The sequence below is a fragment of the Anolis sagrei genome, chromosome 2, assembly GCF_037176765.1.
Source record: "Anolis sagrei isolate rAnoSag1 chromosome 2, rAnoSag1.mat, whole genome shotgun sequence".
Lineage (NCBI taxonomy): Eukaryota > Metazoa > Chordata > Lepidosauria > Squamata > Dactyloidae > Anolis > Anolis sagrei.
The window spans coordinates 6,936,714-6,964,504 of record NC_090022.1 but is presented as its reverse complement, the minus strand read 5'-3'; the positions used below and the strand labels follow the sequence as shown (position 1 = coordinate 6,964,504).

The 27,791-nt window shown below is 44.8% G+C and overlaps 1 protein-coding gene and 1 pseudogene across 5 annotated transcripts; both read left to right on the top strand.

The window, feature by feature from the left end:
* Positions 1-27,791, top strand: LOC137094761 (zinc finger protein 585A-like). 5 transcript variants are annotated; one of them, XM_067465134.1, is made up of 4 exons: positions 10,930-10,986; positions 21,569-21,622; positions 22,236-23,098; positions 25,114-27,791. In XM_067465134.1, exons 3-4 carry the CDS (start codon positions 22,273-22,275, stop codon positions 27,351-27,353), a joined length of 3,066 nt encoding a protein of 1,021 aa, XP_067321235.1. In that variant the 5' UTR covers positions 10,930-10,986; positions 21,569-21,622; positions 22,236-22,272; the 3' UTR covers positions 27,354-27,791. The 5 variants fall into 5 exon arrangements, with proteins under 5 accessions (XP_067321237.1, XP_067321236.1, XP_067321235.1 ...); XM_067465136.1 differs by lacking the exons at positions 10,930-10,986; positions 21,569-21,622 and adding an exon at positions 1-299; XM_067465135.1 differs by lacking the exons at positions 10,930-10,986; positions 21,569-21,622 and adding an exon at positions 256-345.
* LOC132765308 (zinc finger protein 721-like) lies at positions 280-17,161 on the top strand (annotated as a pseudogene).

Sequence of the window (27,791 nt, the reverse complement as noted above, 5' to 3'; positions counted from 1 at the left end):
GATAGATAGATAGACAGAAGATATATAGCCATAGTCTATAGTTTGTTCTACTATTGCTGGTCTAGAAAGGGTTAAAATGACAGAGTGGGCAGCCCTAGAGAAGAGGGGAGGGAATACCCAACGTCATTTCCGGGGATACCCCACTGAATCAGAAGGTGGAGAGAAAGAAACACATTGGTAGGAGCTCTCCCCACACGTGCTGCTGATTGGTCAAAGGGGGAGAGGGGGCGTGGCCAGCAAAGAGAAGGAAGGAGTTCTTTTTCCAAACTGGGGGAAGAGGAGAGCTGGAAGGAAGGGAGGTAACGCTTTGCCTGCAGTGTCGTTACTAGGAACTAGTTACTTTTAGTAAGTAAGGGTGCAGATTGGTCCCACTTTTCAATGTCATAGTTGAGTGCTATGGAGCCCAGGGAGATGTAGTTTGGGGAGAAGGAGGAGGCTCAAGACCTTGCAGGCACCACAACTCCCAGGACTACAAGTAATTCCCAAGTAAAGACTTTCTGTATATATTTCAGATTTCAATATTAATGTCAAAAATATGTAGTATGATTTATTATTATTATTATTTAGGGTTTTATATTATATTATTAGCATAGCACAAGGGACAAGACACACACACATATACACACATAGCTATAGCCTATAGTTTGTCCTAGTATTGCCGGTCCATTTGTTGTTCATTCGTTCAGTCGTCTCCGACTCTTCGTGACCTCACGGACCAGCCCACGCCAGAGCTCCCTGTCGGCCGTCACCACCCCCAGCTCCTTCAAGGTCAGTCCAGTCACTTCAAGGATGCCGTCCATCCATCTTGCCTTTGGTCGGCCCCTCTTCCTTTTGCCTTCCACTTTCCCCAGCATCGTTGTCTTCTCTAAGCTTTGCTGTCTCCTCATGATGTGGCCAAAGGACTTCAACTTTGCCTCTAGTCTCCTTCCCTCCAGTGAGCAGTCGGGCTTTATTTCCTGGAGGATGGACTGGTTGGATCTTCTCGCAGTCCAAGGCACTCTCAGCACTTTCCTCCAACACCACAGCTCAAAAGCATCTCTCTTCCTTCGCTCAGCCTTCCCTAAGGTCCAGCTCTCACATCCGTAGGTGACTACAGGGAAGACCATGGCTTGGACTAGGCAATGGATCTTTGTTTCCAGTCTGATGTCTCTATTCTTTACTATTTTATCGAGACTGGACATTGCTCTCCTCCCAAGAAGGAAGCGTCTTCTGATTTCCTGGCCACAGTCTGCATCTGCACTCATCTTTGCACCTAGAAATACAAAGTCTGTCACAGCCTCCACATTTTCTCCCTCTATTTTCCAGTTGTCAATCATTCTTGTTGCCATAATCTTGGTTTTTTTGACGTTTAGCTGCAACCCGGCTTTTGCGCCTTCTTCTTTCACCTTGATTAGAAGGCTCCTCAGCTCCTCCTCGCTTTCGGCCATCAGGGTGGTGTCATCTGCATATCTAAGGTTGTTGATGTTTCTTCCAGCAATTTTCACCCCAGCTTTGCATTCATCCAGCCCCGCACATCCTCGCATGATGTGTTCTGCATACACGTTAAAAAGGTTGGGTGAGAGGATGCAGCCTTGCCGTACGCCTTTCCCAATCTTGAACCAGTCTGTTGTTCCGTGGTCAGTTCTTACTGTTGCTCCTTGGTCCTGGTACAGATTCCTCAGGAGAGAGACAAGGTGGCTTGGTATAAAACCATATGGACAATATAAAAACAGTATAAAAACAGACAACAAACAGTCAGCGATCACCGATTTAAACATTATCCAGGGGCAGTCCATCAGTTCTATATAAGTCAGCCTACTCTCCAAAAGCCTGATCCCATAGCCAAGATTTTACTTGTTTCTGGAAGGACAAGAGGGATGCAGCCAATCTAATTTCACTCGGGAGGGAGTTCCATAGCCGAGGGACCACCACAGAAAAGGCCCTATCCCTTGTCCCCACCAAACGCGATTACAACAATGGGTGGACAACGAGAAGGGTTTCCTCAGATGATCTGTCAGGGGTGATTTGAATGCAATATTCCTGCTTCTTGGCAGGGGGTTGGACTGGATGGCCCATGAGGTCTCTTCCAACTCTTTGATTCTTTGATTCTATGATTCTATGATCTTCGAGCCCTAGGTGGAGCGTAGCAGGAGATATGTAAACTGGGCCAGAACCGTTACATAGGATTTGTGCTACATTAGAAGTGTAAAGACAAATATCACTTAAACAAAATAAATATTAAATAAAAATAAAATATGGTGTAAACAATAAACTAATCTGGGAATCTGCTATTGCAACACTTCCAATGAAGTTGTTTAAAACCAGTATTTTAAAAAAAAGATTAGGACTAAGTACATTCCAGTCTACTTGGAATACACGAAGCTCATTCCAGAAGCACTCAGCCAGGTCAGTGGAAGTGGTATCAAACCTCTTTAATTGTACCGTGTAGATGCACCCTCCACTTGCATTTCCCAAGCCTGCTTGGTCATCCCTTCAGCGTCATCAGACAGGGATGGATCAGGTTGTCATTATAATGCCTTACTTTTTGGTCTTGTGTGTATCTCTATACTACAGAATAGAATCAGCTTGACCTTGCTTTCACTGCGAGAAGATGTTTAACTGCAACACGTCCACGATCAAAGAGGAACCAGGAGAAGACCTTGATGTCTCCCCGGCTGGGAGAAGCGGTGGCGGACCCTGGGGAATTGCTGGGGAGAAGATCCCCGAGGAGGACGCTCTTGGCCCTGGTGTACAGCCAGAGCAATGCAAAAAGGAACCAGGAGAAGACCTTGACGTCACCCCAGCTGGGAGAAGTGATGGCGGACACTGGGGAATTGCTGGGGAGAAGATCCCCGAGGAGGACTCTCTTGGCCCTGGTGTACAGCCAGAGCAATTCAAAAAGGAACCAGGAGAAGACCTTGACGTCACCCCAGCTGGGAGAAGCGATGGCGGACCCTGGGGAACTGCTGGGGAGAAGATCCCTGAGGAGGACGCTCTTGGTCCCGATGTACAGCCAGAGCAATGCAAAAAGGAACCAGGAGAAGACCTTGATGTCAACCCGGCTGGGAGAAGCGGTGGCGGACCCTGGGGAATTGCTGGGGAGAAGATCCCCGAGGAGGATGCTCTTGGCCCTGATGTACAGCCAGAGCAATGCAAAGTAAACTCAGCAGGAGATGCCAATGAGGTTGAACCGGACACCAAGGAGGGAGCACCCCTCCAGTGGGTGGTGAAGGAGGAGGGCAACGGGAGCGCAACGGTGCTGAGCGAAAACGAGTGGAGCCTGCTTCCTCTTCGTCCCTCTTTATCAGGTATCCCAAAGCCTGTCATTTCCATCTCTCTTTCCTTAGGTTAAGGAGGGAGTGTGGCAGTATTTGGGGAAGATAATTTGGGTGGAGGATTGGACCTGTTAGGGGTACAATACATATGGCAAACAACACAGAATGTAAGCTTGCGTGTTGTGTTGGTTTGAGCATTAGTCTATGGCTATGGAAACCAGGACACAACATCAAGAAGGATGTAACACATGCATGCCCTCCAAGTGTGAGAAATTGTGGGAGTTGAAGTCCAAAACACCAAACTACAACTCCCAGGATTCCATAAGTTTAGCCATGACAGCTAAAGAACTGCATTAATATTACAAGGTAGATGCGCCCTTGGTGAGCTTTTGGATCAGGCATGGGCAAAGTTATTATCAAGCACTGTCCAATTCCATCGTCAAGTCATTTAATTTCCTCTATCGTTTACTCTGCATTTGTGAATGCTTGCTAAAACAACTATGTTTTAACATGCCTCTGAAATCTTTCTCCAACTTTCTTATTTGATCTTGGATTTGCGTCTTGTATTTAACCTGTTGTTGTCTTTGTAGGGAATGTGTAAGTATTCCACTTTTTTAAAAAAAATTCCAACCAAATAAGATGACCTCTTATTACAGCTTTACCTGCGTCCCAAATTATACTTTCTGGAGCTGAGAAGTGCTGCCAAAGAGCAGTCATTCAGCAAGTTTTGGGAAAGGGGCTGAAGCCAGAGGCACTGATGTAACCTTTGAAATATTTCTCTGTCTTTCTGTTCCAGGCAAAGATGAGAAGGAGAGTGAGAATGGGGAGAAAGCGGATGAAAGAACCCACGCAGGAGAGAAATTGTACAAATGTGTGGATTGTGGAAAGACCTTTGCTGGGAGAGCAGGTCTTAGTCGGCACAGACGAATCCACTCAATAAAAACCACATATAAATGTGTGGAGTGTGGGAAGAGCTTCAGCGTGAGAGGAGACTTTGATTTACATACAAAACTCCGCACAGGAGAGATAGCATTTAAATGTCTGGAATGTAGAAAGAGCTTCCGTGTGAAAAACAGTCGTACTGTGCATAATATAATCCACACAGGAGAGAAACCGTACAAATGCGTGGAGTGTGGAATGTGCTTCAGTTTGAGTGGAAGCCTTCATACGCACACAAGAATCCACACGGGAGAGAAACCATTTAAATGTGTGGAATGTGGGAAGAGCTTCCGTGTCAAAGAGCACCTTACGAACCATAATAGAATCCACACAGGGGAGAAACCCTACAAATGTTTGGATTGTCACAGGAGCTTCCGGCAGAGCGCCCAGCTTTCTCGCCACAAGAAGATCCACACTGGAGAGAAGCCACATAAATGCCCGGACTGTGGAAGGTGCTACATTGAAAATTCAAGCCTTAAAGTGCACAGAAGAATCCACACAGGAGAGAAACCATATAAATGCCTGGACTGTGGAAGGTGCTACATTGCAAGTTCAAGCCTTAAATTGCACAGAAGAATCCACACAGGAGAGAAACCATATCAATGCTTGGAGTGTGGAAAGAGTTTTGCTTTGAAAGTAAGCCTTACTAAGCATACAAGAATCCACACAGGAGAGAAACCCTACAAATGCCTGGAGTGTGGAAAGTCCTTCACTAAGAGTTCCCACCTTAAAGTGCACAGAAAAATCCACACAGGACAGAAATCATATAAATGCCTGGAGCTTTAGCAATCGAAAGGCCTTCTGTTGCCATCAGAGAACCCACACAGGCCAAAAGCCATTCAAATGCTTAAGAAGTGGCAAGACCCGTAGGAATAGCACTGAGCTTCCTTTACATCACACAAGTCAATGAGATGACTGTATCTGTATAGTCTATGATAGATTGTTATAGTGTGCATACTCGTTTGTAATCAGATAATAAAGATATCCGAGCTTGATCCCTGCAGCTGGGCGTGCAATTAAATTGTATTGTGTATTGAGATCTCTTTCTGTTTGTGTGTGTCAGGAGAGTTGTAGTGCTAAGAGATTTTTCCCTGTCATGTATAATCTATTTTAGATTTTTATAGTGTGCATACTAGTTTGGACTCAGATAATAAAGATTTCTGAGCTTGATCCCTGCAGCTCTTGCATGGTCATTGAAGAAGGAGGTGCAGTTGGATCCTATTGTGTATTGAGATCTTTCCCTGTTTGTGTGCGTCAGGAGAGTTGTAGTGCTAAGAAATTTTCCCCTCTCTTTTTGGAATGCTAGACAGATAGAGGTAGAGTAGCTCAGACCCAGTTCTTTATTTTTAAGGAATGTAGTTATTATTTTTGTAAATACATATTTTGCATTTTGAAAGATTGTACTCTGGATCATTGCCTCCTGAGCTCTAAATTCTTTTCCACCCTCAACACTTCTCGCTCTGCTTGCTGTGAAATGAATGCTCAGCACTCAGTATCCTGTTTGTATTTTAGATGCTCTGCTATATTTATGGGTAGCTTCCCCATAGAGCACAGAAAATCCTAACAAGTACAAGGGTAGGCCAGTGTGGAGCACATTGCAGAAGTCCAGCCTTGGGATTACTAACGTGTGTCCCACCATCTTTAGGTCCTCCTGATCTAGGAAGGGATGCAGCTGGCCTATCCATACACAAATCTGTATGCAGCCTGGGTCTCGCTATTTGTGGCTGCTCTGAATTGCTCTTTTTCAGTACTAGTAAGTAGAATATAGCAGTGTAGTGTGTATATATTCAAAGTGCTGGTCTTGACCTACAAAACCCTATACAGTTCCGGCCCAGTGTATCTGTCCGAACGGATCTCCCTCTACGTCCCACCTTGGAGTCTAAGATCGTCCGGGGAGGCCCTGCTCTCGACTCCGCCTCTATCACAAGTGAGGCTGGCGGGGACGAGGAGCAGGGCCTTCTCGGTGGTGGCCCCTCACCTGTGGAATTCACTCCCCGGGGAAATTAGATCAGCGACATCCCTCCTTGCCTTTAGCAAAAAATTGAAAACATGGATTTGGGACCAGGCATTGGGACAACCTGGCAGATGAAGAAAGGACCTTGACGATGGGCAGGAATTGACTAAGCGGAATGGAATTATGGAACTCTGAAAGATGAACGCTGACCATGAGATTAGTTTTATTGATTGTCTTATATACCGACTATCTTAACTGTGATAATTGTTTTTAACTGCTGTTTTGTACGTATGTGTATTTTGTGCAGGCATCGAATTGTACCTTTTTGTAAGCTGCCCCGAGTCCCCCCTCGGGAGTTGAGAAGGGCGGGGTAGAAGTACCCTAAATAAATTATATATATATATATATATATATATATATATATATATATACACACACACACACACACACACACACACACACACACTCAAACACATACATACTAGCACTGCCCGAGTTATTTGAAAAAGTCATTTTTTAAATTGTACATCATGCCAGGTTAACCCCAAGACATGCCATCAGTACTTAAAGCTTGTTATTCTGGGCAGGTTTGCTATAGATGTATCATTGGTGGGGTTCAGTGTGCTCTCTGGCTGTAGGGTGAACTACAGCTCCCACTATGGTGAGTCAGGCCCCTCAAATCCCTCCAGTACGTTGAGTTAGTCAAGTTCCTGTATGCCAAGCTTTGTGTGTCAAGTTTGGACCAGGTCTATCATGGGTGGAGGTCATAGTTTCCCTGCTTATGGGTGAACTACAACTCCCAGAAAGGAAGGTCCGTTCCCTCCAAACCCCTCCAGTAATCAAATTTATCATATCAAGTATGTGTGCCAAGTTTGGTCCAGATCCATTGGTGTTTGGGTTCACAGTGCTCTCTGGATGTAGATGAACTACAACTCCCCAAATCAAGGTTAATTTTCCCCAAAGACCTCCAATATTTTTTGCTGGTCGTGGGGGCTCTGTGTGTCAAGTTTGGTCCAATTCCATCTTTGGTGGAGTTCAGAGTGTTCATTGATTCCAGGTGAACTATACATCCCAGTATCTCCAACTCCAAAATGTCCAGGGCAATTCCCCTCAAAATCCACCAGTATTCCAATTTGGGCATATCGGGTATGCATGCCAAGTTTGGTCCAGATCAATTGTTGTTTGGATTCATAGTGCACTCTGGGTGTAGGAGAACTACAACTCCTCTAAATCCCTCCAAAGACCTCTGGTGTGTGTTGTTGGTCATGGGGTTCTGTGTGCCAAATGAGTTCGAGGTTAATCGTTGGTGGAGTTCAGAGTGCAGTTCTTAGATTGTAGGTGAACTATACATCCCGGGACATACCATTTATTTATTTATTTATAAGTTTTATAAGTCTTCTCGATCTCTGAAGAGGGACTCAGGCCGGTTCACAACACATATTCGTATACAATAATATAAAAACAATACAGTGCATTCTCATTACACATTGAAACATAAAATACATTAAAATACCATCATAAAATTACACAAGCCAGGTCGTCAAATGAAGTCACAATTCATCACCATCCTTCTGTGTGGACAAGGGTTATTGACTCCATCATCAAATGCCATATTCCAAAGCCAAGATTTTAGTAGCTTCCTAAAAGTCAGGAGAGAAGGGGCAGATCTAATCTCTAGTGGGAGGGAGTTCCAGAGCCATGGGGCCACCACCAAGAAGGCCCTGTCTCTTGTCCCCACCAGACGCGATTGCGAGGGTGGTGGGACCGAGAGCAGGACACCTCCGGAAGATCTTATTAACCTTGATGGTTCATAGGGGAGAATCCGTTCGAACAGGTAAACGGCCGGAGTCGTTTACAACTCCTATAAATCATGGTGAATTCTCCCCAAACCTCTCTAGTATGTCAAGTTGCCGATCAATTCCTCTGTTTGCTGTATGCCATAGAAAAAATTGGAAAGGGTTAAGGGAAAGGCAGCGGACGGGGGGAGGGGGGTCATGCAAGTTTCACACCAATGGAGAGAGTAAGGAACACTGGGATATCTGTGGAGGAGTAAAAACAGAAAATCTAGAATGAAATGGTACCCAATATGACAGCCTTCACTTGGGTGGTGGGCAGGATGGTGTTTGTGGAGGGCATTGGAAGGGCTTTTGGACATTGTCATTGGAAGGAGGGCCTTTGGTGTCTCCAGAGCTGTGGGAGCTAGAGCTATTTGTGGAAGTGGGAGCCTGTTGCTTTAAGTGGACACCCCAACCACACATAAACATATTTTCACTTTCATTGTGTGTGTGTGTGTGTGTGTTCCAGGAGCTCCAATTTTATTTGCTTTAAAATAAAGGTTTGTTTGCAATCCCAGGCTTGGGATTTAGCAGCAGGGTGGCTTCCTGTTATAGTTTGCAATCATAGGGCAAGCCACCTGTCAATAATAGTTAGGATCCCTGGTCCCACCCCTCTCTGGGTTTTTTGGAGGGAAGGGGCCATTTTTCAGTTAGTCTCAGCAAAGGAAGTCTATGCAGAGGGTGTATACAGACGTCCTCCTGTACAAAGGCTTCGTCCCTTAAGACTTCCCGGGGGAGAACAGTCTTAAGAGCCTCTGAAGATTCCCAAAGGTTCCAGGGAAACAGCCTTACAGCCCTGAGGAATTCCGGAGGGAATAACAGCTCTAACCATCAAAGCAGCTAAGTGATTGCAAGCCTTTTGATAGGTTCGCTCGGCGTTGAGACGCAGTTCAGCCCGGTAGTGAATCCACATCAATAAGGTTTAGGTTCACAGCAGCCTGGGAGGAGCTAGAATGGGGAATTTTCCTTTAAACAAGGTTTGAAGATAGTGCCTGTTCCCCATGAACAAGATTGCAAGAGCCAAGAGATTGTCAAGAATGTTTTACAATTCCTGTTTGTTCATCAATAAAAGACTGTTATATTTAAGCTCAAGCCTCATAAAGACTGTTTAATAAGGGAAATTTCTCTAAAGGCTTCTTTTCGGGCCACCTGGCTTCCCGCTGGATCCAAGCCATACATCCCCTCTTAAAGGCACTTCATTTCAGGTCCAGCGGCGACAGAACACATACACACACACACACACACACACACACAATATATTATCTTATTAGCATAGCACAATATCAGTATTACATATTACTATATTGTACTATACCATAAAATTGTAATATGATTAGTAATATTACATGCAATGTAAAATATATAATTATAATATTGTAATACTATTAGTTTTATACTTATTGCATTATAATATTATAAATATTATATGTATATACAATATATTATATATTTATCGTGTCATCAGCAACCATACCATTGTATTACAATTCTAACAGAACAAAACAAACACACAGATTAAAAAGAAAAAGAAAAAAAACACACAGAGCTTGCAAGCTTGGTAGTTGAATAAATGTCCTTTGACCAATATCTGGCCCCTTGGGAGTGCTTCTGGTGTTGCTGCAAGAAGGTCCTCCCTTGTGCATGTGGCAGGGCTCAGGGTGCATTGCAGCAGGTGGTCAGTGGTTTGCTCTTCTCCACACTTGCATGTCGAGGATTCCACTTTGTGGCCCCATTTCTTGAGGTTGGCTCTGCATCTCGTGGTGCCAGAGCGCAGTCTGTTCAGCACCTTCCAAGTCGCCCAGTCTTCTGTGTTCCCAGGGGGGAGTCTCTCATCTGGTACCAACCATTGATTGAGGTGCTGGGTTTGAGCCTGCCACTTTTGGACTCTCGCTTGCTGGGGTGTTCCAGTGAGTGTGTCTGTAGATCTAAGAAAACTATGTCTTGATTTAGGTCGTTGACGTGCTGGCTGATACCCAAACGGGATGAGCTGGAGATGTCTCTGCCTTGGTCCTTTCACGATTGGCTGCTACTTCCCAGCGGATGTCAGGTGGTGCAATACTGGCTAAGCAGTGTAATTTCTCCAGTGGTGTAGGGTGCAGACACCCTGTGATAATGCGGCATGTCTCATTAAGAGCCACATCTACTGTTTTAGCGTGGTGAGATGTGTTCCACACTGGGCTTGCATACTCAGCAGCAGAGTAGCATAGCGCAAGGGCAGATGTCTTCACTGTATCTGGTTGTGATCCCCAGGTTGTGCCAGTCAGCTTTCGTATGATATTGTTTCTGGCACCCACTTTTTGCTTGATGTTCAGGCAGTGCTTCTTGTAGGTCAGAGCACGGTCCAGAGTGACTCCGAGGTATTTGGGTGCGTTGCAATGCTCCAGTGGGATTCCTTCCCAGGTAATAATCCTCAGAGCTGGGGATGCTTGTCTGTTCTTAAGGTGAAAGGCACATGTCTGTGTTTTAGATGGATTATGGATCAGTTGGTTTTCCCTGTAGTAGGCAGTAAGAGCGCCTGGAGCTTCGGAGAGCTTCTGTTCTACCATCTCAAAGCTCCCTGCTTGAGCGGTGATGGCACGATCATCAGCATAGATGAAGCTCTCTGTCCCTTCTGGCAGTGGCTGGTCATTTGTGTAGATTTTGAACATGGATGGAGCAAGCACGCTCCCCTGAGGGAGGCCATATATTATATTATTAGCTTAGCACAAGAGACAAGACGCACACACATATACACACATAGCCATAGCCTATAGTTTGTGCTAGTATTGCTGGTCCAGAAAAGGTTAAAATGACAGAGTGGGCAGCCCTAGAGAAGACGGGTGGGAATCCCGAACGTCACTTCCGGGGATGTCCCGTTGCATCAGAAGGTGGAGAGAAAGAAGCACATTGGCAGGAGCTCTCTTCTCAGGCGCTGCTGATTGGTCAAAGGAAAAGGGGGCGTGGTCAGCAAAGAGAAGGAAGTAATTCTTTTCCAAACTGGGGGAAGAGGAGAGCTGGAAGGAAGGTAACAGTGTCGTTACTAGGAACTCGTTCCTTTTGGTAAGTAAGGGTGCAGTTTGGCCCCACTTTGGAATGCCATGGCTGGGTGGTATGGAGCCCTGGGAGATGTAGTTTGGTGGGAAGGAGGAGGAGGCTCAAGACCTTGCAGGCACCACAACTCCCAGGACTCCATAGCACTGATCCAGAGCAGTGGAAGTGGTATCAAACCACTTTAATTCTGCTGTACAGATGATGCATCCGCAAATTGCATTTCCCAAGCCTGCTTGATCGTCATTTAAGGATCATCAGACAGGGATGGATCAGGTTCATCTTCTATATAAATCAAAATGTCATGTTCGTTTGTGGGATTACCATAACTCAAAAATCACTGGACAAATTGACACCAAATTTGGACACAAGATACCTAATAACCAAAGGAGTGACATTCACTCCAAAAAGAATGATTTTGTCATTTGGGAGCTGTAGTTGCTGGGATTTATAGTTCACCTACAATCAAAGGGCATTCTGAACTTCACCAATGATGGAATTGAACCAAACATGGCACACAGGACTCCCATGACCAACAGAAAACGCTAAAAGGGTTTGGTAGGCATTGACCTTGAATGTGGGAGTTGTAGTCCACCTACATCTAGAGAGCACAGTGCACTCAAACAATGATTGATCTGGACCATACATGGCAGGAATACTCCATATACCCAAATGTGAACACTGGTGGAGTTTGGAGGAAATAGACCTTGACATTTGGGAGTTGTAGTTACTGGGATTTATAGTTCACCTACAATCAAAGGGCATTCTGAACTTCACCAATGATGGAATTGAACCAAACATGGCACACAGGACTCCCATGACCATCAGAAAATGCTAAAAGGGTTTGGTAGGCATTGACCTTGAATGTGGGAGTTGTAGTCCAGCTACATCTAGAGAGCACCGTGCACTCAAACAATGATTGATCTGGACCAAACATGGCAGGAATACTCCATATACCCAAATGTGAACACTGGTGGAGTTTGGAGGAAATAGACCTTGACATTTGGGAGTTGTAGTTACTGGGATTTATAGTTCACCTACAATCCAAGGGCATTCTGAACGCCGCCAACGACAGAATTGGGGCAAACTTCCCACACAGAACCCCCATGACCAACAGAAAATACTTAAAGCCATCCAGTCCAACTCCCTTCACCATGGCAAGGAAACACAATCAAAGCCCTCCTGAAAAAGAGCCATCCAGCCATAGATATAGATAGATATATATGATTCACACACAGAGATATAATATCATAGATGTGAAAGGGACCCCTAAAGAAGGACAATTATATGTTGTATGTTCCAGAGTAGACAAACCAGACAATCTCCATATCAATACTGACAGAGAAACAGCAAGAAATACTGTTTACCCACAAGCATAAAGAAATTACATATATTAGAAACCAACACTTTCTCATTACTTTATTTTCCAGATCACCAGAACGGGCCACTGCAACGCCTGGCAGGGGACGGCTAGTACTGTATATAAAAGTACAGATTCTAGTTATAGTGCCTTACTTGTGTGTATCTCTATATTACAGAGTGGAATTGCCTTGACCTTGCTTTCACTGCCAGAAGATGTTTAACTGCAACAAGTCAGCGATCAAACAGGAACCTGGAGAAGACCTTGATGTCACCCCGGACGGGAGAAGTGATGGTGGACCCTGGGGAACTGCTGGGGAGAAGACCCCTGAGGAGGACGCTCTTGGTCCTGATGTACAGCCAGAGCAATACAAAAAGGAACCTGGAGAAGACCTTGATGTCACCCCGGCTGGGAGAAGTGATGGCGGACCCTGGGGAACTGCTGGGGAGAAGATCCCCGAGGAGGACTCTCTTGGTCCTGATGTACAGCCAGAGCAATGCAAAGTAAACTCAGCAGGAGAAGCCAATGAGGTTGAGCCAGTCACCAAGGAGGGAGCACCCCTCCGGTGGGTGGTGAAGGAGGAGGGCAACGGGAGCGCAACGGTGCTGAGCGAAAACGAGTGGAGCCTGCTTCCTCTTCGCCCCTCTTTCTCAGGTATCCCAAAGCCTGTTGTTTCCATCTTCCTTTCCTTAAGTTAAGGAGGGGGTGTGTCTGTATTTGTGGAAAACAATTTGGGTGGAGGATTGGACCTGTTAGAGGTACAATACTTCTGGCATACAACACAAAATGTGTCACACCAAATATTAGGAACTATTTATTTATCTATCGTGCCAGGAGCAACCAAACAATTGTATTACATTTTTAACAAACAAACAAATGAACAAAACACAAAGTTTGCAAGCTTGGTAGTTGATTAAATGTCCTTTGACCAGTAGCTGGCCACTTGGAGTGCCTCTGGTGTTGCTGCAAGAAGGTCCTCCATTGTGCATGTGGCGGGGCTCAGGTTGCATTGCAGCAGGTGGTCAGTGGTTTACTCTTCTCCACACTCGCATGTCGTGGACTCCACTTTGTGGCCCCATTTCTTAAGGTTGGCTCTGCATCTCATGGTGCCGGAGCACAGTCTGTTCAGCACCTTCCAAGTCGCCCAGTCTTCTATGAGCCAGGAGGGAGTCTCTCATTTGGTATCAGCCATTGATTGAAGTTCTGGGTTTGAGCCTGCCACTTTTGGACTCTCGCTTGCTGAGATGTTCCAGCGAGTGTGTCTGTAGATCTTAGAAAACTATTTCTTGATTTAAGTCGTTGATGTGCTGGCTGATACCCAAACGGTACACAGCACAATCACATTTTGACAGAGGAGGTTCTTGTAACACTACAGTTCCCAAGATTCCACAGCATCGAGCCATGGCAGTTGAAGTGGAGCTAATTAAGTTTATATAATATATTTTGAATTGGGTGTCCCTTTAGATCTCCCTTTAACAAATCCATATTGATCCGTTTTTATTAATTTTGGTAGTACTTTTTTCAAAAACGTTAGCTAAAATTTTTGCAAATATTTTATAATCCTGATTTAGTAAGCTAATTAGTCTGTACGATCCTGTTTCCCTTGGGTCTTTCTTGGCTTTAAAATAAGTATAATTTTGTCTTTCTTCCAAGTATCAGGTGCTTTCCCTCCTTTCAAAATATTGTTAAATAGCATATGTCACTCAGAGCTCAAGATTTCAGTAAATTACTTGTAAAACTCTGCTGTGTATCCATCTATTCCTGGAGATTTAGCTTTTTAAAGGTTTTTTATTACTCCTTTTATTTCCTCAATTGAAATCTCAGTGTTTAATCATTGTTGCTCTTCCTTATCTAATTTTGAGTTTACTGATTCCTCTAGTTGACCCTTATTGGCTTCTGTCAGCTCACAACAGCCGTTCCCAATAATGACACAGGACTCCAATCCATAATCAATTAGAAACGTTTACTGCTGGATGTTTGGACACAAAGAAAGCCAGGATTGACCAGCAGCCACCGGTCAACCCTTATATACCCTCCCCCACATTCGAAATCCCCTTTCCCGCCAGCCAAGAATCCCGCGTAACATTCCCACCAAATGTCAACTGCTCTCCCCGAGGTCACCAGCTACACAGTTCTTATCAGAGTTGTATGTCAGGATCCTGGTTTTTAGCGCCAAAACCAAAGGCCTGGAAACCGGCTCCTGACAGGCTTCTCTATACAACCCTCAATAAAAGGTAGCAAAAGCTTCCCTTATTTGAGCTTAATTGCGTTATTGTTTTGCATCTTTTATGCAACTGAAGGTAATTGTTTTGCATCTTTTCATAGAATCATAGAATCATAGCCTTGATCTTCTGTTTTTCCTTTCTATCTCTTAAATACTTTTCGATGAGTTTATGTTAAGTCTTTGAAATTCGTTTTTTTACCAGATTCTTTCTTTTCCATATTGCAAAGAGATCTAATTCATCCAAATTTATTTATTATTTATTTATTTACTGTATTTGTATACTGCCTTGCTCAGCCAATCAGCGACTCAAGGCGGTTTCTAACAAAACAGTACACATAATATCATAAAACAAGTTAAAACATTTAAACAGTATAAAACAACAACAATAATAACAACATCATTAGCGTCTCCTTATTATCAAGCATTGTCCAATTCCGTCGTCAAGTCATTCAATTTCCTATATCATTTACTCTGCATTTGTGAATGCTTGCTAAAACAACTATGTTTCAACTTGCCTCTGAAATCTTTCTCCAACTTTCTTATTTGATCTTGGATTTGCGTCTTGTATTTAACCTGTTGTTGTCTTTGTAGGGCCTCCATTTCTTCAATATTTTATTTTCTCTTCTTAAAGTATTCCACTTTTTTTTAAAAAATTCTAACCAAATAAGATGACCTCTTATTACAGCTTTACCTGCGTCCCAAATTATACTTTCTGGAGCTGAGAAGGGTGCCAAAGAGCAGTCATTCGGCAAGTTTTGGGAAGGGGGTTGAAGCCAGAGGCACTGATGTAACCTTTGACTATTGAAATATTTCTCTGTCTTTCTCTTCTAGGAAAAGATGGGAAGGAGAGTGAGAACGGGGAGAAAGCGAATGAAGGAACCCACGCAGGAGAGAAACCGTACAAATGTGTGGATTGTGGAAAGACCTTCACTGGGAGAGCAGGTCTTGGTAGGCATAGAAGAATCCACTCAATAAAAACCACATATAAATGTGTGGAGTGTGGGAAGAGCTTCAGCGTGAGAGGAGACCTTGATTTACATACAAAAATCCGCACAGGAGAGATAACATTTAAATGTGCGGAGTGTGGAAACAGCCCTTGTGAGAAAGGGGAACTTCATGTGCAGAGCAGAACCCACACAGGAGACAGACCATATAAGTGCCTGGAGTGTGGAAAATCCTTCACTGAGAGTTCAAACCTTAAAGTGCACAGAAGAATCCACACAGGAGAGAAACCATATAAATGCTTGAAGTGTGGAAAGAGCTTCAGGGAGAGAGGACACTTTATTGTACATACAAGAACCCACACAGGAGAGACACCATATAAATGTGTGAAGTGTGGAAAGGGCTGCACTACCAAATGGAAACTTAATGTGCATAAAAGAACCCACACGGGAGAGAAACCATATAAATGCTTGGAGTGTGGAAAGTGTTTTGCTCTGAGAGGAAACCTTACTGAGCATATAAGAATCCACACAGGAGAGAAACCATATAAATGCCTGGAGTGTGGAAAGTCCTTCAGTGAGAGGTCAACTCTTAAAGTGCACAAAAGAACCCACACAGGAGAGAAACCATATAAATGCCCGGAGTGTGGAAAGAGTTTTGCTGTGAGAGTAAACCTTACTGAGCATATGAGAATCCACACAGGAGAGAAACCCTACACATGCTTGGAGTGCCACAAGAGCTTCAGGCAGAGCGCCCACTTTTATCGCCACAAGAAGATCCACTCTGGGGAGAAGCCATATAAATGCCCGGAGTGTGGAAAGTGCTTCATTGATAAATCAGGCCTTAACGTGCACAGAAAAAACCATACAGGAGAGAAACCATATAAATGCCTGGAGTGTGGAAAGTCCTTCAGTGGGAGTGCAACTCTTAAAGTGCACAGAAGAATCCACACAGGAGAGAAACCATATCAATGCTCGGAGTGTGGAAAGAGTTTCGCTGTGAGAGGAAACCTTACTGAGCATACAAGAATCCACACAGGAGAGAAACCATATCAATGCTTGGAGTGTGGAAAGAGATTTGCTTTGAAAGGAAACCTTACTGAGCATACAAGAATCCATACAGGAGAAAAACCCTACAAATGCCTGGAGTGTGGAAAGTCCTTCACGGAGAGTTCCCACCTTAAAGTGCACAAAAAAATCCACACAGGAGAGAAACCATATCAATGCTTGGAGTGTGGAAAGAGATTTGCTTTGAAAGGAAACCTTACTAAGCATACAAGAATCCATACAGGAGAGAAAACCTACAAATGCCTGGAGTGTGGAAAGTCCTTCACTAAGAGTTCCCACCTTAAAGTGCACAAAAAAATCCACACAGGAGAGAAATCATATAAATGCCTGGAGTGTGGAAAGCGCTTCAGCAATCGAAAGGCCTTCTGTTGCCATCAGAGAACCCACACAGGCCAAAAGCCATTCAAATGCTTAAGAAGTGGCAAGACCTGTAGGAATAGCACTGAGCTTCCTTTACATCACACAAGTCAATGAGGCGACTGTATCTGTATAGTCTATGATAGATTGTTATAGTGTGCATACTCATTTGTAATCAGATAATAAAGATTTCTGAGCTTGATCCCTGCAGCTCTTGCCTGGTCATTCAAGAAGGAGGTGCAATTGGATCGTATTGTGTATTGAGATCGCTTTCTGTTTGTGTGTGTCAGGAGAGTTGTAGTGCTAAGAGATTTTTCCCTCCCCTTTTGGAATGCTAGACAGATAGAGGTAGACTAGCTCAGACCCAGTTCTTTATTTTTAAGGAATGTAGCTACTATTTTTGTAAATAAATATTTTGTATTTTGAAAGATTCAACTCTGGATCATTGCCTCCTAAGCTCTAAATTCTTTTCCACCCTCAACACTTCACACTCTGCTTGCTGTGTACTGAATGCTCAGCACTCAGTATCCTGTTTGTACTTTGGATGCTCTGCTATATTTTTGAGTGGCTTCCCCTAAGAGCACAGAAAATCCTATCAAGTACAATGGTAGCCCAATATGGAGTGCATTGCAGAAGTCCAGCCTTGGGATTACTAATGTGTGTCCCAGTTTAGGCAGCTGGCCTATCTGCCTAAACTGGTAGTTAGCACTACTGACCATGGCATCTACCTTGGCTGACATTTGGAGGGACGGATCCAGGCGCATTCCCAAAATCCAATACTTTTGAATAGTGACGATTTTTATCTCACTTTCATTTGGATTTAATATGCTCCAGCACAGGGGGTAATGCAGTAAATGTGGTTCATCCATACATAACATTTCCCTTGTGATTCCAGATACAGGAGACACAGCTGTTCCTGGGTCTGGTTGCTGATTCTTTCCACTAAGGTTGCTCTTTATCTGGGGGTGCATCTACATTGTAGGATTAATGCAGTTTGGTAGCTGTTTCACTCCCATGGATCAATGCTATGGGATCGCGTATGCCATTTAATAAACTGGACACTTCCCCATCTTTTCAACACGTTTTCTCTCTCTCTGCGCCCTTTAAAACCAAGTTGTTTTGATTTTTTGTGTTGTTGTTTTATTTACTTATTTACTTTATTTTCATTCTCACCTTTCTCCCAATGGAGGGGCTTGGGGCACGTGTTAGAACTATGTCATCTGGCCACTCCACGAATGATGGAATTGAACTAAATTTGGCATGCAAAACTCGCATGACCAACAGAAAATACTGAAAGAGTTTGGTGAGCAGTGACCTTGAATTTTGGAGTTGTAGTTCACCTACATCCAGAGGCCACTGTGGACTCAAACAATGATGGATCTGGACCAAACTTGGCACAAATACTCAATATGCCCAGATGTGAACACTGGTGGAGTTTTGGGAAAATAGAGCCTGACATTTGGGGGTGGAAGTTACTGGGATTTATAGTCTATCTACAATCAAAAAGGACTATTATTATTATTATTATTATTATTATTATTATTATTAACTTTATTTGTACCCCGCTAGTATCTCCCGAAGGACTCGATGTGGCTTACAAAGGCCAGGGCCTCAAAAGATAGCATAACAATACACGACTATGCACCCAGCCCACAATTAATCTGCACCAAACTTGGCACACTTAACTACATGGCCAACATTGAATACGGATGGGGCTGTTTTAGAATTCTGGAAGTTGTAGTTCACCAACACCAAAAAGGAAGAGAAGAACAGGCGGAGAGATCTTCAGCCTTCTCTGCCAAAAGGGTTCCTAAGACCATCAGAAGTATGTGCTTTCCGGCACAAATATGTGTTTTCCTATGGTCTTTGGCGACACCTCTGAAACCCCCTTGTAACCCCCCCCCCAAGGGGTCCCAATCCCCAGGTTGAGAAACACTGATCTAGATCAAACTGGGTCCAAATACTCCATATGCAAAATATGTACACAGATGGAGTTCGGGGGAAATAGACCTTGACATTTGGGAGTTGTAGTTACTGGGATTTATAGTTCACCTACAATCAAAGAGCATTCTGAACCTCACCAATGGTAGAATTGGGCCAAACTTCCCACACTGAACCCCTGTGACCAACAAAAAATACTTTGTTCTCTGGTGGTCTTTGGCGACCCTTCTGACCCCCTTGCAACCCCCCCCCCCCAGGGGTCCCAGCCCCCAGGTTGCCTTAAGGACATCCAGTCCAACTCCCTTCCCCAGGGCAAGAAAACATAATCAAAGCCCCCCTAACAAAGAGCCATCCAGCAGTAGATATAGATAGATATGATTCACACACACATATGTATATGGCAGATACAGTATCCTAGATCTCAAAAGGACCCCTAACGAAGGACAATTATATGTTGCATGTTCCAGAGTAGGCAAACCAGACAATCTCTACATCAACACTGACAAAAAAACAGCAAGAAATACTGTTTACCCACAAGCATTAAGAAATTGTATTAGAGACCATCACTTGGTCCAGTTTTGGGGAGGATGGACAATGGATGATGGGACTTGCAGTACATCCACTCACTTCCAGAGACCGCTGCGAACTTCATCCAATGACTGATCAAGACCAAACTTGGCACACAGAGCCCCCATGACCCACTCTACATCCTGCTGCAATTTGGAGGAGGGCAGACCATGGGTGATGGGACTTGAAGTACCTCCACTCACTTCCCGAGACCACTGCAACCCCCATCCAATGCTGATCAAGACCAAACTTGGCATGCAGAGCCCCCATGGCCTACTCTACATCCTGGTGCAGTTTGGAGAAGAGTGGACCATGGATGATGGGACTTGAAGCACCTCTACTCCTCGAGACCACTGCAACCCCCATCCAATGACTGATTAACACCAAACTTGGCACTCAGAGCCCCCATGACTACATCCTGGTGCAGTTTGGAGGAGGGAGGACCATGGATGTTGGGACTTTAAGTACCCCCACCCTCTTCCCAAGACCACTGCCACTCCCATCCAATGACTGATCAAGACCAAACTTGGCACACAGAGCCCCCATGGCCCACTCTACATCCTGGTGCAGTTTGGAGAAGGGTGGACCATGGATGATGGGACTTGAAGTACCTCTACTAACTTCCTGAGACCACTGCAACCCTCATCCAATGACTGATCAAGACCAAACTTGGCACGCAGAGTCCCCATGGCCCACTTTACATCCTGGTGCAGTTTGGAGAAGGGTGGACCATGGATGATGGGACTTGAAGTACCTCCACTCACTTCCCGAGACCACTGTCACCCACATCCAATGACTGATCAAGACCAAATTTGGCACACAGAGCCCCCATGACTCACTCTACATCCTGGTGCAGTTTGGAAGAGGGAGGACCAAGGATGATGGGACTTGAAGTACCTCCACTCACTTCCCAAGACCACTGCCACTCCCATCCAATGACTGATCAAGACCAAACTTGACACCTAGAGCCCCCATGACCCACTCTACATTCTGGTGCAGTTTAGAGGAGGGCCGGCTATGGATGATGGGATTTGAACTACCTCCACTCACTTCCCGAGACCACTTCAACTCCAATCCAATAACTGATCAAAACCAAACTTGGCACACAGAGCCTCCATGACCCTGGTGCAGTTTTGAGGAGGATGGACCATGGACAAAAGGACTTCCATATGGGAGTTGTTTCCCCCGCACCCATTGAACCCACCAGACATTGGATCTAGACTATTATTTATTTATCGTGTCATCAGCAACCATTGTACTACAATTCTAACAGAGCAACACAAACACACAGATTAAAAAGAAAAAGGGAAAAAACACACAGATTTTGCAAATTTGGTATTTGGTTAAATGTCCTTTGACCAGTATCTGGCCACTTGGAGTGCCTCTGGTGTTGCCGCAAGGAGGTCCTCCCTTGTGCATGTGGCAGGGCTCAGGGTGCATTGCAGCAGGTGGTCAGTGGTTTGTTCTTCTCCACACTCGCATGTCGTGGATTCCACTTTGTATCCCCATTTCTTAAGGTTGGCTCTGCATCTCGTGGTGCCAGAGCGCAGTCTGTTCATCGCCTTCCAAGTCGCCCAGTCTTCTGTGTGCCCAAGGGGGAGTCTCTCATTTGGTATCAGGCATTGGTTGAGGTTCTGGATTTGAGCCTGCCACTTTTGGACTCTCGCTTGCTGGGGTGTTCCAGCGAGTGTCTCTGTAGATCTAAGAAAACTATGTCTTGATTTAAGTCGTTGACGTGCTGGCTGATACCCAAACAGGGGATGAGCTGGAGATGTCTCTGCTTTGGTCCTTGGATCAAGACTAAAACTGGAGCACAGACAATGTCTATCTCAAATAACCCAAACAGAGCTGGGTCCCTATGCTGGTTATATATGTGTGTGTGTGTGTCTGAATAAATATAGCCATAGCCCTCAAGTATATTCGTTTGTTTTATTATTGCTGGTCCAGAAAGGGTTAAAATGACAGAGTGGGCATCCCTAGAGAGGAGGGGAGGGAATCCCCAACGTCACTTCCGGGGATGCCCCATTGAATCAGAAGGCGTGGCCAGCAAAGAGACGGAAGGAGTTCTTTTCCCAAACTGGGGGAAGAGGAGAGCTCGAAGGAAGGAAGGTAACGCGTTGCCTGCAGTGTCGTTACTAGGAACTAGTTCCTTTTGGTAAGTAAGGGTGCAGTTTGGCCCCACTTTGGAATGCCATGGCTGAGTGCTATGGAGCCCTGGGAGATGTAGTTTGGGGAGAAGGAGGAGGAGGCTCAAGACCTTGCAGACACCACAACTCCCAGGACTACAAGTAATTCCCAAGTAAAGATTTTCTGTATATATTTCAGATTTCAATATTAATGTCATAAATAGGTAGTATGATTTTACATAGGATTTGTGCTACATTAGAACAGTAAAGACAAATATCACTTAAGTAATATTAAATATTAAATAACCAGAAAAATAAAATAAGATGTAAACACTAAACTAATCTGGGAATCTGCTATTGCAACACATCCAATGAAGAGGTTTAAAACCAGTATTAAAAAAAAAAGATTAGGACTAAGTACGTTCCAGTCTACTTGGAATACAAGAAGCTCATTCCAGAAGCACTCAGAGCCAGGTCAGTGGAAGTGGTATCAAACCTCTTTAATTCTGCCGTGTAGATGCACCCTCCACTTGCATTTCCCAAGCCTGCTTGGTCATCCCTTCAGCATCATCAGACAAAGATGGATCAGGTTGTCATTATAATGCCTTACTTTTTGGTCTTGTGTGTATCTCTATACTACAGAATGGAATCAGCTTGACCTTGCTTTCACTGCCAGAAGATGTTTAACTGCAACACGTCAGTGATCAAAGAGGAACCAGGAGAAGACCTTGATGTCACCCCGGCTGGGAGAAGCGATGGGGGACCCCAAAAAATAGTTGGGGAGAAGACCCCCAAGGAGGACGCTCTTGGCCCTGATGTAAAGCTAGAGCAATGCAAAAAGGAACCAGGAGAAGACCTTGATGTCGCCCCGGCTGGGAGAAGCGATGGCGGACCCCAGGAAATAGCTGGGGAGAAGACCCCCGAGGAGGACGCTCTTGGCCCCGATGTACAGCCAGAGCAATGCAAAAAGGAACCAGGAGAAGACCTTGATGTCACCCTGGCTGGGGGAAGGGATGGTGGACCCCGGGAAAAAGCTGGGGAGAAGACCCCCGAGGAGGATGCTCCTGGTCCCGATGTACAACCAGAGCAATGCAAAAAGGAACCAGGAGAAGACCTTGATGTCACCCCGGCTGGGAGAAGCAATGGAGGACCCCGGGAAATTGCTTGGGAGAAGACCCCCGAGGAGGACGCTCTTGGCCCCGATGTACAGCCAGAGCTATGCAAAAAGGAACCAGGAGAAGACCTTGATGTCAACCCGGCTGGGAGAAGGAATGGAGGACCCCGGGAAATAGCTGGGGAGAAGACCCCCCTGGAGGACACTCTTGGCCCCGATGTACAACCAGAGCAATGCAAAGTAAACGCAGCAGGAGAAGCCAATGAGGTTGAGCCGGACACCAAGGAGGGGGCACCCCTCCGGTGGGTGGTGAAGGAGGAGGGCAACGGGAACGCAACGGTGCTGAGCGAAAACGAGTGGAGTCTTCTTCCTCTTCGTCCCTCTTTCTCAGGTATCCCAAAGCCTGTCGTTTCCATCTCCCTTTCCTTAGGTTAAGGAGGGAGTGTGGCTGTATTTGGGGGAAGGCAATTTGGGTGGATTGGACCTAAACGGTTTGGGACCATCCTACCTGCGTGACCACATCTCCACTTATGAACCCACGCGCTCACTTAGTTCATCCGGGGAGGCCCTGCTCGTGACTCCGGCTGCATCGCAGGCGCGCTTGCTGGGGACGCGAGACAGGGCCTTTTCTGTGGTGGCCCCCCGACTCTGGAACACCCTCCCAAAAGATCTTAGACAGGCCCCTACATTGGCAGTCTTTAGCAAGAACTTGAAGACCTGGCTGTTCCGTTGTGCCTTTCCAGAATAGGAATCTCCAGTAACAAGTCCCAGAAGCACTTTATTAGAACTAAGATTGCTGCACACTGCACTTACCCTATAATCCTTACATATCACCTGTCACAGCACTTTTAATCTTGTACCCATTACCCTGGCCCGGCCCAGTTTTATAGTGTCTTGATGTATTGTTTATTGCTTGTTGTTTAATATTGCTTTAACTGTTTTTAATTTGCTTTAGGTGTTGTATTGTTATGTTGTGCTTTGAGGCCTTGGCCTTTGTAAGCCGCATCAAGTCCTTCAGGGGATGCTAGCGAGGTACAAATAAAGATAATAATAATAATAATAATAATAATAATAATAATAATACAATACTTCTGGCAGACAACACAAAATGTGTCACACCAAATATTAGGAACTGATTGGGTTATAATAAAAGAAATTGTGGTCCTAGTGTAGAGAGAGGGAATGAGAAATTATAGGGAAATAAAGGAAGCAATAATTTTATTTATTTCGTATCAAAAGCATTATGTAAACTAGTATAAAACTGATAACAATAGAAGCAGCACAAGCGGCTAAATATTTGGATTGTTGTAGGATTTTCAGGCTATATGTCCATGTTCTAGAAGTATTCTCTCCTGACGTTTTGCCTGCATCTATGGCAAACATCCTCAGAGGTTGTGAGGCTAAATATCTTTTGACCAAAAATGGGCAACAGCGACCACAATGTCTGTAGCCTCAAACAACTCTTCCTCTGTGCGTGAGGCAGGACATTGTGGTTAAGCATACAGATGCAGAGTTGTTTGTTCTGCTCAGCCGTCTGTTGGGTGAGTGGGCTAAATAACAAAAGACCCTCCACATGTACAGCAGAGCAACTCAGCAGCAGCAGCCCAAAGTGATAAAAGAACAAAAAACACCAATTTTATCTCTTCCAAAGGAGGTTTTCTTCGTAGTAAAAATAATATAGTTGCACTATTCACAATAACAAAGTTTCCACAACATGAATAAACAAATATATAGTAGCTTTATACACACAACAGCCTTTATACCATGGAGCTTCACACACGAGGCCTTACTCTCACACAGAGGCCTCCTCACACAGCGTGTTTCCTCATTGAGGCAAAACTAACTCTTAACAGGCTTCAGCCTACTCACTCTCCTCAGGGCGACTTCAGCCCTGGGGCACTAACTCGAACAGGCTTCAGCCCAACTCTTTCAGAGTTTGATTCACACTTTTGGTTCTTACGAAGCTTTTCCTTGACCTGATTCTACTGGGAGGGGGCTGATAGCCATGCAGTGGGTGGCTTTCACAGTGTTCAACCTTATTTCTCTCACAGTTGGCACCAACTTCCAATTGCACATCAGGAGGGGCAATGCCAGCTAGCTTGTAGAGTTTATCAACAGGTGTCTTATCCTGTGATTATTCTGCATGTTTCATTCAGTGCTATGTTCTCCTGCTTTGCATGAGCAAACTTGTGCCAAACTGGGCACAAACTGGGCACAAGTATTCCACTTTTTAAAAAAAATTCCAATGAAATAAGATGACCTCTTATTACAGCTTTACCTGCATCTCAAATTATACTTTCTGTAGCCAAAGAGCAGTCATTCTGCAAGTTTTGAGAAGGAGGCTGAAGCCAGGGGCACTGATGTAACTTTTCACTATTGAAATATTTCTCTGTCTTTCTGTTCTAGGAAAAGATGTGAAGGAGAGTGAGAACGGGGAGAAAGTGAATGAAAGAACCCACGCAGGAGAGAAATTGTACAAATGTGTGGATTGTGGAAAGACCTTCGCTGGGAGAGCAAGCCTTAGTGGGCACAGAAGAATCCACTCAATAAAAAACACATATAAATGTGTGGAGTGTGGGAAGAGCTTCAGCGTGAGAGGAGACCTTGATTTACATACAAAAATCCGCACAGGAGAGATAACATTTAAATGTGCGGAGTGTGGAAAGAGCCCCTGTGAGAAAGGGGAACTTCATGTGCAGAGAAGAACCCACACAGGAGACAGACCATATAAATGTCCGGAGTGTGGAAAGTCCTTCACTGAGAGTTCAAACCTTAAAGTGCACAGAAGAATCCACACAGGAAAGAAACCATATAAATGCTTGAAGTGTGGAAAGACTTTCAGGGAGAGAGGACAGTTTACTGTACATACAAGAACCCACACAGGAGAGACACCATACAAATGTGTGAAGTGTGGAAAGGACTGTGCTACCAAATGGAAACTTAATGTGCACAAAAGAACCCACACAGGAGAAAAACCATTTAAATGTTTGGACTGCGGAAGGACCTTCACTGGGAGTTCATACCTCAAAGTGCACAGAAGAATCCACACAGGAGAGAAACCATATAAATGTTTGGAGTGTGGAAAGAGCTTCCGTGTGAAAGGCTATCTTACTGTGCATAATAGAATCCACACAGGAGAGAAACTGTACAAATGTGTGGAGTGTGGAATGTGCTTCAGTTTGAGTGGAAGCCTTCGTATGCACACAAAAACCCACACAGGAGAGAAACCATATAAATGTGTGGAATGTGGGAAGAGCTTCCGTATCAAAGAGCACCTTACTAACCATAATAGAATCCACACAGGGGAGAAACCCTACAAATGCTTGGAGTGTCACAGGAGCTTCCGGCAGAGCGCCCAGCTTTCTCGCCACAGGAAGATCCACACTGGGGCGAACCTGTATAAATGCCTGGAGTGTGGAAAGTGCTTCGTTGAAAGATCAGGCCTTAAAGTGCACAGAAAACTCCACACAGGAGAGAAACCATTTAAATGCTTGGAGTGTGGAAAGTGTTTTGCTGTGAGAGGAAACCTTACTGAACATATAAGAATCCACACAGCAGAGAAACCCTACACATGCTTAGAGTGCCACAAGAGCTTCAGGCAGAGTGCCCAGCTTTCTCGCCACAGGAAGATCCACACTGGGGAGAAGCCATATAAATGCCTGGACTGTGGAAAGTGCTTCATTGAAAGTTCAGGCCTTAAAGTGCACAGAAGAATCCACACAGGAGAGAAACCATATCAATGCTTGGAATGTGGAAAGAGTTTTGCTATGAGAGGAAACCTTACTGAGCATACAAGAATCCACACAGGAGAGAAACCGTATAAATGCCTGGAGTGTGGAAAGTCCTTCACTGAGAGTTCAACCCTTAAAGTGCACAAAAAAATCCACACAGGAGAGAAATCATATAAATGCCCGGAGTGTGGAAAGTGCTTTATTGATCAATCAGGCCTTAAAGTGCATAGAAGAATCCACACAGGAGAGAAACCATATAAATGCCTGGAGTGTGGAAAGTCCTTTACTGAGAATTCAACTCTTAAAGTGCACAGAAGAATCCACACAGGAGAGAAATCATATAAATGCCCGGAGTGTGGAAAGTGTTTTGCTGTGAGAGTAAACCTTACTCAGCATAGAAGAATCCACACAGGAGAGAAACCCTACAAATGCTTGGAGTGCCATAAGAGCTTCAGGCAGAGCGCCCAGTTTTATCGCCACAAGAAGATCCACTCTGGGGAGAAGCCGTATAAATGCCTGGAGTGTGGAAAGTGCTTCATGGAAAGATCAGGCCTTAAATTGCACAGAAGAATCCACACAGGAGAGAAACCATATCAATGCTCGGAATGTGGAAAGAGTTTTGCTGTGAGAGGAAACCTTACTGAGCATACAAGAATCCATACAGGAGAGAAACCCTACAAATGCCTGGAGTGTGGAAAGTCCTTCACTGAGAGTTCAACCCTTAAAGTGCACAAAAAAATCCACACAGAAGAGAAATCATATAAATGCCTAGAGTGTGGAAAGAGCTTCAGCAATCGAAAGGCCTTCTGTTGCCATCAGAGAACCCACACAGGCCAAAAGCCATTCAAATGCTTAAGAAGTGGCAAGACCCGTAGGAATAGCACAGAGCTTCCTTTACATCACATAAGTCAATGAGGTGACTGTATCTGTATAGTCTATGTTAGATTGTTATAGTGTGCATGTTGTTGTTCATTCGTTCAGTCGTCTCCGTGACCTCATGGACCAGCCCACGCCAGAGCTCCCTGTCGGCCGTCACCACCCCCAGCTCCTTCAAGGTCAGTCCAGTCACTTCAAGGATGCCATCCATCCATCTTGCCCTTGGTCGGCCCCTCTTCCTTTTGCCTTCCACCTTCCCCAACTTAATTGTCTTCTCCAGGCTTTGCTGTCTCCTCATGATGTGGCCAAAGTACTTCAACTTTGTCTCTAGTATCCTTCCCTCCAGTGAGCAGTTGGGCTTTATTTCCTGGAGGATGGACTGGTTGGATCTTCTCGCAGTCCAAGGCACTCTCAGAACTTTAGTGTGCATACTCGTTTGTAATATGATAATAAAGATTTCTGAGCTTGATCCCTGCA